The 12,205-nt window shown below is 42.2% G+C and overlaps 1 protein-coding gene and 1 non-coding gene across 2 annotated transcripts in view; both read left to right on the top strand.

Annotated features, from left to right (window-relative positions):
• The window catches only part of TACR1 (tachykinin receptor 1), a 116,794-nt gene that overhangs the window by 87,746 nt on the left and 16,843 nt on the right, over positions 1 to 12,205 (top strand). The window contains exon 2 of the mRNA XM_023731769.1: positions 4,927 to 5,121. Within this exon, the coding sequence (XP_023587537.1) occupies positions 4,927 to 5,121 (195 nt within the window). The remainder of the gene's footprint in view (positions 1 to 4,926; positions 5,122 to 12,205) is intronic.
• On the top strand, positions 11,256 to 11,359 carry LOC111821153 (U6 spliceosomal RNA). The gene has a single exon (XR_002824613.1). It is a non-coding gene; the product is annotated as a U6 spliceosomal RNA (small nuclear RNA).

Raw genomic sequence — 12,205 nt, forward strand, 5'->3', positions numbered from 1 at the left:
TCCCACACCCTTAATAGCCATTCCCGCACACATTCCCCAGGTTTCTGTTTGTACATATTAGAAAACTCAAGTAGTTCTTTTGGAGTGTAGCGTACCTCCTCCTGGGTCACACTCTGTACTTCACCTTTTGGGGCTCACTGGGACTTAAGTCTAGTTATAGGTCTAGAAGCTAGAATCGGTAGTGTGGAATTGTTTTGAGAATATTCAGCATTGTCTTGTAAAGCGTCAGCCTCAGGCAATGCCCCAGGCAATGACTCAAGCAAGGGCTCTTTAGAAGCAGCTGGGCTAGGGCTAATCTCATTAGATGGGAGTGGAGGGGTTAATGGTTTTCCTGGGTGGGGTGGTGTAACAGACAAACATAATGTAAGCTCTTCAGGTGGGAGTGGTTCTGTTGGCAGGAGTGATTCAACAGAATTTCGGGGTTCAGTGTCTCCAGCTGCCTGATTATCTGCCCATATGTCCCCATCCCAAGTTTCAGGATCCCATTTCTACCCAGTCAATGCTCTTACTTTAATTTCAGACACCTCTCGAGGCTAGCAGTTGAGCTGGCAGTGTAATTCAGCCACTCTTACAATAAGAGCCTGGCTTTGGCTTTCAGCAATTTCAGCTCTGTTACTACAAGAAATAAGGTTTTCCTTCAAAGCACAAGTGGAAGCCTTAAGGTCATTATTTGGCACTTGAGCTTTGACTCTGAAGCCCTGAGCACATCTCTTTCTTTCACCAGTTTGTCTAGCGAAAGTAGGACCAACCAACAAGCCTCCCTATACTTCTCATTCTGACAAAGCTGTAGAAATATATCACACATGTGTTCACTCAGAGGCTCGCCTTTCACCAATACCTGATCTACTGGTGGTGATATTTTGCATATTTGTATCGCCACCTCACTCCATGGGCTAGCAGTGCCCTCTTTACTGCTGGAAGCAGAGTCATCAACATCTTTAAGACTACCCAGACTTGAGAACCAATTTAGAAAACTCATCCTTATGATTTTGTTTTTCTAGAACCACCCCACTCTCGGTACCAAATGCCTTAGCCTGGGTTCTCTAGAGAAGCAAAACCAGTAAAGCATATAAATATACACAGAGAGAGATTTATATCAAGGAAATAGCTCACACAATTGTAGAGGCTAAAACGTCCCAAGTCCACAGATCAGGGTAGAGGCCTGTCCCAGTTCACACAGCCGCAGAAGCTGGTGAACCCAAGGTCGGCAGGTCGGGGAACCAGACTCTTGCTTGCAGGCTGAGAAGTTCGATGAATTCCGAGATCAACAGGTAAGCTGCTAGCTCAAGTCCTACGAACCAGAGGTGAGACAACAAGAGGCAGCTGCTGAGTCTGGAACAAGCCAAAAACCTTGGCAAGGCGAGCAGGCAGAAGGTAACCGGTGGAAGTCAGAGAGATGAAACTGAAAGGGCAGTGAGCTGCCACAGGCCCCGCCTCCACCAGTACCACTCAGCAGTTTCCGTCATGGGGGTGATCACAACATTAGACAACTACTAAAACACCAAGAATAATGGTCTAGCCAAGTTGACATACAATCTTAACCATCACACCATGCAAAGACATTCGACTGTGTGGATCATAACAAATTATGGATGACATTATAAAGAATGAGAATTCCAGAACACTTAATTGTGCTCATGCAGAACCTATACATAAGCCATAGGCATTGTTCCAACAGATTAAGGGGATACTGTGTGGTTTAAAATCAGGACAAGTGTGCATCAGGGTAGTATCCTTTCACCACATTTATTCAGAGAATAATCAGAGAAGCTGGGCTGTATGAAGAAGAACAAAGCATCAAGATTGGAGGAAGTCTCTTTAACAAGCTGCACTATGCAAATGACAACCTTGCTTGCTGAACATGAAGAGGACTTGAAGCACTTACTGACGAAGATCAAAGACTAAAGCCTTCAGTATGGACTACATCTCAACATAAAGAAAATAAAAATCCTCACCAACTGGACTAATAAGCAACATCATGATAAAGAAAGAAAAGATTGAAGTTGTCAAGGATTTCCTTTTACTTGGATTCACAATCAACACCCATGGAAGCAGCAGTCAAGAAATCAAAGGACATATTGCCTTGGGCAAATCTGCTGCAAAAGACATCTTTTAAAGTGTTAAAAAAAAAAACAAAGATATCACCTTTAGGACAAAGATGCATCTGACCCAAGCCATGGTGTTTTCAATTGCCTCATATGCGTGCAAAAGCTGGACAATGAATAAGGAAGATGGAAGAAGAATTGATGCTTTTGAATTATGGTACTGGTAGAGAATATTGAACATACCATGGTCTGCCAGAAGAAGTACAGCCAGAATGCTCCTTAGAAGCGAGGATGGCGAGACTTCAACTCATATACTTTGGATATGTTATCAGGAGGTTCTAGTCCCTGGAGAAGGACATTATGCTTAGTAGAGGGTCAGCAAAAAAGAGAAGACCCTCAACGAAATGGATTGAAACACTGGCTGCAACAATGAGCTCAAACACAGCAACGATTATGAGGATGGTGCAGGACAGGGCAATATTTCATTCTGCTGTACGTGAGGTCTCTATGATTCAGAACCAATTCAACTGCACCTTACAACAACCGTATATAGAGGTAATATATAAGGGTAAAACTGAGATGTCCTCCTAATATCCAGCCCCCATACATTGAACATATTCAGTGACATTGCTCTTATAGACCAGAGAAGGAAAACCTAGGCCCTAAGTCCTAGCGGTGGTTCAGTGGTAGAATTCTTGCCTTCCATGCCAGAGACCAAGGTTCAATTCCTAGCCAATATACCTCATGAGCAGTCACCACCCACCTTTAGTGGAAGCTTGCATGTTGCTATAAAGCTGAACAGGTTTCAGTGGAGCTTTCCAAATAAAACAGACTAGGAAAAAAGACCCGGCAACTTACTTCCGAAATCAGCCAGTGAAAACCCTGCGGATCACAATGGTCCAGTCTGCAACCAATCATGAGTATGGGGCTGGACCAGGCAGCCTTTTGTTCTGTTGTTCATGGAGTCACCAAGAGCAGGGGGCCACTTGATGGCAGCTAACAATGACTAGCAAGCAAGCATGATGCAAATGCAGAAAAAGATAGTCTAAAGTTTAGAACGATAAAAGAACTCTCAGGGAAGCCACCATGAAAACAGAGCCACTGAAGTTTCCGGACAGGAAGTCGGATCTAGTCATAACCCCGAGGAGGAGGAGGAAGGCTCTGAGTGCCTCCTGCCTTTCCAGTAGAGTTTAGTACTCGGCAGACTCACCCCAAATCCACTGAGAACACTTCTTTAAGCCCCTCCAATAGTCACTGCCATTTTGATCCACTGCAGTGTCCCCATGGCTCCAAGGTATTTACTTAATTACCACTTGAGGTCACTCATCCCGCTGTCACATTTTATGGCTGCTTACTTATGTGCCTTTCCTCCCTGGAGAAAGTCAAAATTTCTAGCTCAGAAGGAACCACTGCGCTCTGTGACAGGTGCCCAGGGTGACTTCGTTGAGTGAATACTGAATGAAATTTCTTTTCTTGTAGACCTGGCCCCAGTTCTGGCCCAGAGCTCCTAGGGGTTCAAAGAAGGCAGAAAAGGAATGATGTGGGATCATGTGGAGCCAGCTGACATCTGTGCTACTGTTTGTCTGCTCACCTCCCCAGTCTCCATTGACTATTCTACCCCATGGAAGCCAGAAACACCTGCATGTCAGAGAGTCAAAGGTGTTATCTGAGGTTTTGTCAGATAATATTCAGACCCCGAAGGTTGTATAAGACATAATTCCTACTCTGGAAAAAAAAAAATGTATATTTTAAGGGGTGGGTCCAAAATTTTGCAAGAAAAAGTCACATCGGGCTATGCCTTTAAAATGAAGGAGGCGGAGGTGATGTGATTATAACTGATAGGAAGTGCTGATCAGAATATTTATTATTCCTGAAATTTCTGCTGCATCTCAGAAGTTGTACACAAATCCCAAGATAGGGACACACTCATTCAGATGACACCATTCGATGCCTGTCCCAGGAAGAAGGGAACGGAGCCATGGCTCCCGGCAGGAAGTCCTCCTTTACTCTGCTTCCCCATTCCTGCAAGGGGGTTCCACCCACCCTGGCCTTTTATTGGCACTAGCCCGTCTGCCTCGGCAGGAGAGGACCAGCCGTTTCCTCACAAACATGTGTGCTGAGTCATACACTGACTTCTAGATGTTCAAAGAATCAATGAAGATTTCTCCAGAAGCCGCTGTTTTTGCTGTTTTTAAGTCCCTGCTTTCTCACATGCACATTCACTTCCCCTCAGATTGCATGGACTCATGTAGGATTGCTAGCCTTTTAGATTATCATATGAGGACTTTAGAATCTCCTCTTTCCATCAACATTATTCCTTAACACACAAAAAAAAAAGCATAAAAGACAGTCTTTATATTGAATAAACTTAAAAAGTTGCCCTTATTTTTCTAATTTCACCATAAGCTGCTGACCTGTACTTAGGGATCACGTCCCTAGAGGGAGCATTCCAACGATTAAACTTTCTTTCTTGGAATGTTGCTAGATGAGTTCTAAAATATCAAAAATCTGGTTGACTTTTCTTACAAATCTTAACATCTTATGTCGTAAGTCTTACAAAGTTTAAGAACGTTGCTGTTGCTAGGTGCTGTTGAGTTAGCTCCAATTTACAGCAACCTTATGTACAACAGAATGAAACACTGCTGAGTTGTGCGCCATCCTCACAATCATTGCTACGTTTGAGCCCTTTGTTGCAACCACTGTGTCAATCCATTTTGTTGAGGATTAAGAATAGGAGATAAAAAGGGATCAGGAAGTGGTGGTAAAAATCACCAGGAGTCAAAGGGTTTCTGGGAATCTTTCATTGGCAGGAAAAACAGGTGCTAACTGATGCAGAACTTGATGACCAAATCTAAGCTTTGTTCTTTCTTCTCTGCTCCAGGTACATGGCTATCATCCATCCCCTCCAGCCTCGGCTGTCGGCCACGGCCACCAAGGTGGTCATCTGTGTCATCTGGGTGCTGGCTCTCCTGCTGGCCTTCCCCCAGGGCTATTACTCAACCACAGAGACCATGCCCAACAGAGTCGTGTGCATGATCGAATGGCCCGAGCACCCCCACAAGATTTACGAGAAAGTGTGAGTAGTGACGACTTCCTGCTCTGAAGTCACTGTGCTGTGAGGTGTCTTCCTGATCTTTCCTTGTTTCTTCTTTCTTTCCATGCTCCTTTGTCAGTTAGGATTCAATTTGTATCTATAAGCATCTCTCATATCCACCTTGATATTGAGTAGACATGCTCATAGTAATCTGGGGACTATTATGTCCCAAATACTGTTCTGGGCCTTGAAAGAGAAAAAAAAAACAAGACCTGGATCCTGTTATAGCAGGTCCTTTGGGTGCCCACCCCATATGCCTCGAGTCTTTTAACTTTCCCCTGCCAGAGACTCCATTTCCTTACCTGGGACTCTTCCTAAGCCACAGAATGCCACTCTGCCCACTTGCACAGCATGCCAGAAGGAGGGCAAACTACCCTCCCTGCCCAGCAGTCCTCACAATGACTGATGGGAGTTGGTGTAGAAACAGCACAACTCCTGCACCTCTCAGGTGGGACGTTTCTGAGGTGTGCGTTTTAGATCGTTCCCAGTGTTTCCTCCTGGGATTAAGCTCCAGTCACCCCAGTGGAAGCTGGCTTGACAACACATCCTTTTTGGCCTCCTTCCCTCCCTGTACCACTGCCCTACTCCCTACAGGTGTTTCTTTCTCCTCCCATATAAGTGACTTGCTCTTGACTGCTTGTCTCAGGATCTGCCTTTTGGGGAAACCAAACCAAGACATCTTCCTTCCAGGATTGTCCAGTTAGAGAAATAAGGCATACCCCTGTGAAATGCATGGGAGCACAGGCCAACACACTGAGACCTTATGAGTTACAGGCCCCCTCCAGGGTAGCCCTACTGCTCTTCCAGGGGCTTGGCTGGTCACATGTAGGGGTTTTCAAAGTCATCCCAGCAATTTCCTCCAAGACTTCTTATTCTAGAGGCAGTATCGAAACAGCTTATTCTTTGTTTTGTTCTGTACAAGTGAGCAGCAATGTGGCATTTATATTACCATCAGTTTTCTGGTTTCAGAGCACATTGATAATGTGGATCTTTTTGAAATTCCTCTATAATTCCCAAATCTTGGGTTTATTATGTGAATGTAAAACACAACTGGTGTTAGAAGCAAAAGATCTGGGTTTTCATTACAGTTACTATCTATGTGACCTTGGGCGAGTATCCAGCTTCTCAGACTCCCATTACCTTCTTGTTCAGATGTAGGAAAATAAAGCACTGCTTTCCATACACAAGAAGATCAAGAAAGATAATGTATTCTCACACTACAAGTTATTAAATGCCTACAAAAGGTCATATTGTTATCGAACCAAATTCATCAGATGCTACCTAATCATTATAGGCTTTTAAACTTACTAGATGTTAAAAGGAGATGCTATACCTGTCCTCCCCCAAGATCAGAGGTCCCCACAGCTTGTGACACACAGAGTTATCATGTTGCATTTGTTCCATGGAGCGTGGAAAAGTGGCTTGCTGGAAAGTCCTACCTACAACTCAGACTTTGCCTTCCAGATGCAGACAGTAGGGTTTAATCAATCAAGCAGTGGGGAGGGTTAATGCTCAACTCAGAAGTAGAAATTGAAAATTATTTCTTCAAATAAAACTACAAGCTTGAGCAGGGTCTCAGCGGGAGAAACAACACAGCTTTACAAGGCATACAAGACCCGTGAACATGTTCAAGTCAGAAGGTGTCCTCAAAAGAAAAAAAAGGAAAGAAAACCCCTGAGTGAAAGCTCATTATATAAACTGCTTCAGAAACCACCATAGACTATGTGGACTGTAGGTCAGGTCTTATTTCTCATGATGCTTTCAAAGTCCAATCGGCATTCTATAACTTTTGTTTCAATATACCCATAGTTCTTTTATCTTTCAAATAATTCAAAGTTTGGCTTGGAAAAGAAAATTTATTTTGCCATGGATCTCTGGGATCTTGTCCAAGAAACAGGAGTGTTTTGAACTTTTGAACATTTTGCTGTCTTTATGTTTACTAATGACTAGAAAGTCCCTTTGAGATTCTACACAGCATGTTGGATGGTCTTCTTTCTTTGCTGTGAAAATTTAGGATAACTGCTACTGGATGCATGGTTAGGGTTCCCGTCAGTAATTATTTCATCATTTTAACCTTAAAAAAGAGCCTTGTTTAAGAGTAAAGTGTCTGTGTGTCTCCTGACAACAATTCTAAATATCCTTTCTGGCATCAACTGCAAACGCAGTTCTTTTTCTTCTAACCCTACCTACCCAGAATTAGATCAGATATCAAACAGTAAGGGGCACTGTGCTCCGGACTGCCATGTCTCCCCGAGACGTCACACTCCAGCCGCAAGTTCAGAGGCATCCAGGAAACCCAAGCTTCTGACCTGCTGACTACAAATTCGGGGATTCTCACTACCCTCTCAGGTTTGATAATTTTCTAGAATGACTCACAGAACTCAGGAAAGCTCTCTACTTAGGATTACAGTTTTATTACAGCAAAAAGGATATAAAAGAAGAGATTCATAGAGCGAGGTCTGAGAGGGTCCCCACTGTGAAGCTTTTGTGTCCCAAAGAATATGGTATCCTCTTGTGCGTCGATGTCTACCATCAACAAGGAAGTTCATCCAAGCTTCACTGTCCAGAGTTTTTATTGGGGTTTCACTACCTAGGCATGATTGATTGAATCACTGTTCACTCAGTTGAACTCACTGTTCAGATCCACTCTCCTCAGAGGTTGAGGTGATCTCTTGTGGTAGATCTTTCTGGCATGGCCAGCCCCCGCCTTATTAGCATAACCTCATGTGTGATCTGAAGCCCCTCCATGAAAAACAAAGACTCCAGTCACTGGGAAAATTCCAAGGGGCCCTGGGTGCAGTGGTTAAGAGCTCAGGTTACACCATCAGGCACAAAAAGTTGGCAGTTCGAATCCACCAGCTGTTCCTTGGAAACCCTATGGGGCAGGTCTACTCTGTCCTATATGGTTACTATGAGTCGGAATCGACTCAGTGGCAAAGAGTTCGGGTTTTGTTTTTGTTTTTTGTTTTTTTTTTTTGGTAGCGATTACCTCCCAGGAACCAGGGACAAAGACCAGACTCTTTAGATAAAGTTAATTGAAAGTCCTACAAAAAGCATCTGATTTTATCTACTCAGGGTGGATAAATATTTTATTGATCCCATAGTAGGTCAAAAGACTTCATACTTGCCATTCACATATTGACTGTAATGAAAACCTAAGTCAAGTACATTCCAACCCATTGCCATAGAGTCTATTCCAACTCATGGCAATCCCACATGTTACAGAGTAGAACTGCTCTATAGGGTTTTCTTAGCTGTAATCTTTGCAGAGGCAGTTCGCCAGATCTGTCTTCCATGGAGCTGCTGGGTAAATCCAAACCGCCAGCCTTTAGATTTGCAGCCTATTACAAACAGCTTGTGCCAGCCAGGCTCCTTAGTCAAACACATAGCAAAGCTTTATTCAAACCTATTTTCTTTTGTCAGTATCCTTCATAATGCATTATAATATATTTTTAGGGAATTTAAATTTTACAAGCTCTAACCTTACAACTTAATTATTAGAATTTGGAGCCCTGCAGGCCCAGTGGTTAAGAGCTCGGCTGCTAACCAAAAGGTCAGCAGTTCAAATCCACCAGCTGCTCCTTGGAAACTCTACGGGGCAGTTTTACTCTGTCCTATAGGGTCGCTATGAGTGGGAATTGACTTGATGGCAACGTGTTTGGGGTTTTTTTGGTTTGTTTGTTTGGTTTTCTATTAGAACTAATAATTTCCATTTCCACAGTACAATATTGGCCCAGATTTGAAACCAGAAGGAAACTTGGTTTTGAGGCAATGTAATAATTAGGATAAGTATGTGAACTCTGGAGTTAGATGAGAGATTGGTCCTCAGCCCCATCACTGGAAGTTACATTGGAAAAGTTACTTAAGCCTCTAAGCTGGATGGTACATCCCGCAGGGAAGCAATGAGAGAAGTAAATAAGCTAACCCACGTAAAGTGCTCAGCCCAGTGTTGGGCACATGGTAAGGGTCTAGAGAATGTTAACTACTGTTGTCAGCATCATTAATTAATCCAGTTCCGCTGGCAGACAACTGGCGTCCGTTGGTGTTTGTGATGGGCAGGTGCTTAGACCCACTTTGTCTATAGCATAACTTGTGACAGGTAAAAATGATTTGCTAAAAATCTTAGATTGCTGCATTTGCCTTCTGGCTGCCTGGTGAATACCCAACCCTGATTGTTCCTCATTCAGACTATTAACATGTAGATTAAATTAAGAACTATTAAAGACAAGCGATCCAACAAAAGAATGGGCAGAAGTTTTGAACATGCACTTCACAAAAGAGAATGTCCAAATGGCCATTAAATAAACGAGGAGGCACTCAATTTCATTTATCACCAGTGAAATGCATTAAAACCATATAAGAATTTACTACACACCCATCAGACTGGCAAATATTAAAAAGTCTGACAAAACTGTTTAGAACTTTTGGTGAAGATATGGAACAATGATAACACTTTAGACTGCTGGAAGAAATACAAATACACCCATACTGAAAAATAATTTTACAACATCTAGAAAAGAGCCCTGGTGGCAGACTGGTTAAAGCAATGAACTGCTAACCAAAAGGTTGGCGGTTTGAAACCACCAGCTGCTCCACGGGAGAAAGATGTGGCAGTCTGCTGCTGTGGAGATTTACAGCCTTGGAAACCCTACGGGTTTGCTGTGAGTCGGAATCAACTTGATGGCAGTGGGTTTTTTTTTTTTGAAAAGAAGATGCTATGCATGTCCCATAATCCACCAATTTCACTCAAGGGTAAATACCCTAGAAAACTTATGCACATATGCACCCAAATACATCTAACATAATGTTTGGATCAGCATTGTTCTTACTGCCCAAAACTGGATGTATTCCAAATATCCATCATTAGTAGAATGGATAAAATGTGGCACACATATGTAATGGAACACTTTATAGCTAACGAAATGAACAAAATGTAGCTTTCTGCAACAATATGGATGGCTCTTAAAACAGAATTCTAAAACAGGCAAATGAAATTAAGAATTTTGGCATGCATAAGTAGGTGGTAAAACTATAAATGCAAGCAAGGAAGCGGTCGTCATGAAAGTGAAGACCATGCTTATCTCTCCTGGGAGGGGAAGGAGGTGATTCTGAGGAGAAGGGACACTTGGGGACACTTCTGAAGAGGGAGCATTGTTATGTTTCTTGAGCTCAGTGGTAGTAGCATGAGTGTTTGCTTGAAAACTAGGATTATACCAGATAACTGATTATTTACATACTTTTTCTGGAATGTATGTGTCTTAGTTTCTTAATGCTGCTGTAACAGAAAGACCACGGGTGGATGGTTTTAAAGAAAAAATTTTATTTTCTCACAGTTTAGGAGGCTGGAAGTTAGAATTCAGGGCACTGGCTCTAGGGGAAGGCTCTATCTCTCTGTCGTCTCTGGGAGACTCAGCACTCCTTGTGGATCTCCACGTTGGCGTGTACATTCTCCTTTTGTGCTTGCTTCCCTGTGCCGAATCTGCTCTTTTCATATCTAACAAGTGCTAGTCTGTTTAAGACACACCCTACACTGCTATTGCCTCATTAGCATAACAAAGAAAATCTCATTTCCAAATGGGATTACGTCCACATGTATACCCTTTGCCCTTGAGTTGATTCCAACTCATAACAACCCTGTAGGACAGAGTAGAACTACCTTGTAAAGTTTCCTTTCATGTAGCAGCCTAGCTCATTAACTGTGTGCACACCCAGGGACCCCTGGAAGGATGGGGCAGTTGTTAAACCACAGGACAAGGCCCATACAGTCTCCGTGGCCCTCACCGCTTGCTGCCATGCTCACAGGCGTGTACCTCTGCACTAGAAGAGCTACACACAAACTTGGTTCATCCTCCTGGAAAGTCATAAACACTTTATTTTGCATTAAAAAATATGAATATATTATGGAGTAATGAAAATTTCCATGACTTCTTTAATCATCTGTATTCCCTTCATTTAAGGAAAAACTAACATTTTGATAAATACCCTTCCAATCTTGTGTGTGTGTGCATTCTGTCAACCTCTCTCTGTTTCTCTCTCCATACAAACCCACACATATACAACATGCTATCTACTTTTTAAAATAAGTAATATATTCATATGGTTCAAAAAAGGGTATAGTGCTGGTTTGGGCGGCACATATACTAAAATTGGGATGATACAGAGATTAACATGCCCCTGTGCCAAGGATGACATGCAAATTCATGATGCATTCCATGTTTTTTTTGCTGTGTATATTCTCAACAACGACAATGACAAAATTAAATAAATTAAAAAACAGAAAGAGTATATAGTGAAAGTCTCCTTCTTATCCTTTCCCCGCATCTGCCAGAATTCCATCCCCAGGTAAACATGTTCTTTGTTTCTTGTTTTCTGTCTTATACACATACAAATCAGAACAAGTATAGGCTGTTTCTCTCTTTGTAACACAAAACATAGCGTGTGCACACTGTTCTGTACCCTGTTCTGTTTTTTAACTGAACAAAATATCTCAAAGATCTTTCAATATCAGTTCATACAGAGCTTTTTTTATTTTATCAGACACTCAGTATTCCTTTTTATGAATGCACAATAAGTTATTTAATGAATCCGTTATTGGTGGACTTTTGATTGTCTCCAATCTTCTGTTATTACAAAATGCTGCCATGAAAAACCTTTACGTATTTCATTTTTCACACGTGCAAGTGTATCTGTACTAGAGAATTCCAAAAGTGCAACTGCTGAGTCAAAGATATCCACCATTTTAATCTTCATATTTGCCCTTCATCTGGGATTGTAATAATTTACGTCCCCACCAGCAACGTGTGACAATGCCTGTTTCACCACAGCCTCACCGACAGGGCTTATTGTCAAGCGTCTAGATTTTCATCCATCTGATGGGGGAAATGATGTCTCATCAGAGTTCAAATCTGCATTTCTCTTATTAAGAGTGGGGTTGAGCATCTTTTAATAATTTAAGAGTCATTTGCATATACATTTTATAATCTGATTATTTCATGTACAATATGATGAGGAATTTTCCATGTCATTAAGCATGTTTCTACAACATGATGTGATATGTAGATATGTA

Source organism: Trichechus manatus, unplaced genomic scaffold (genome assembly GCF_000243295.1).
Source record: "Trichechus manatus latirostris isolate Lorelei unplaced genomic scaffold, TriManLat1.0 scaffold00004, whole genome shotgun sequence".
NCBI lineage: Eukaryota > Metazoa > Chordata > Mammalia > Sirenia > Trichechidae > Trichechus > Trichechus manatus.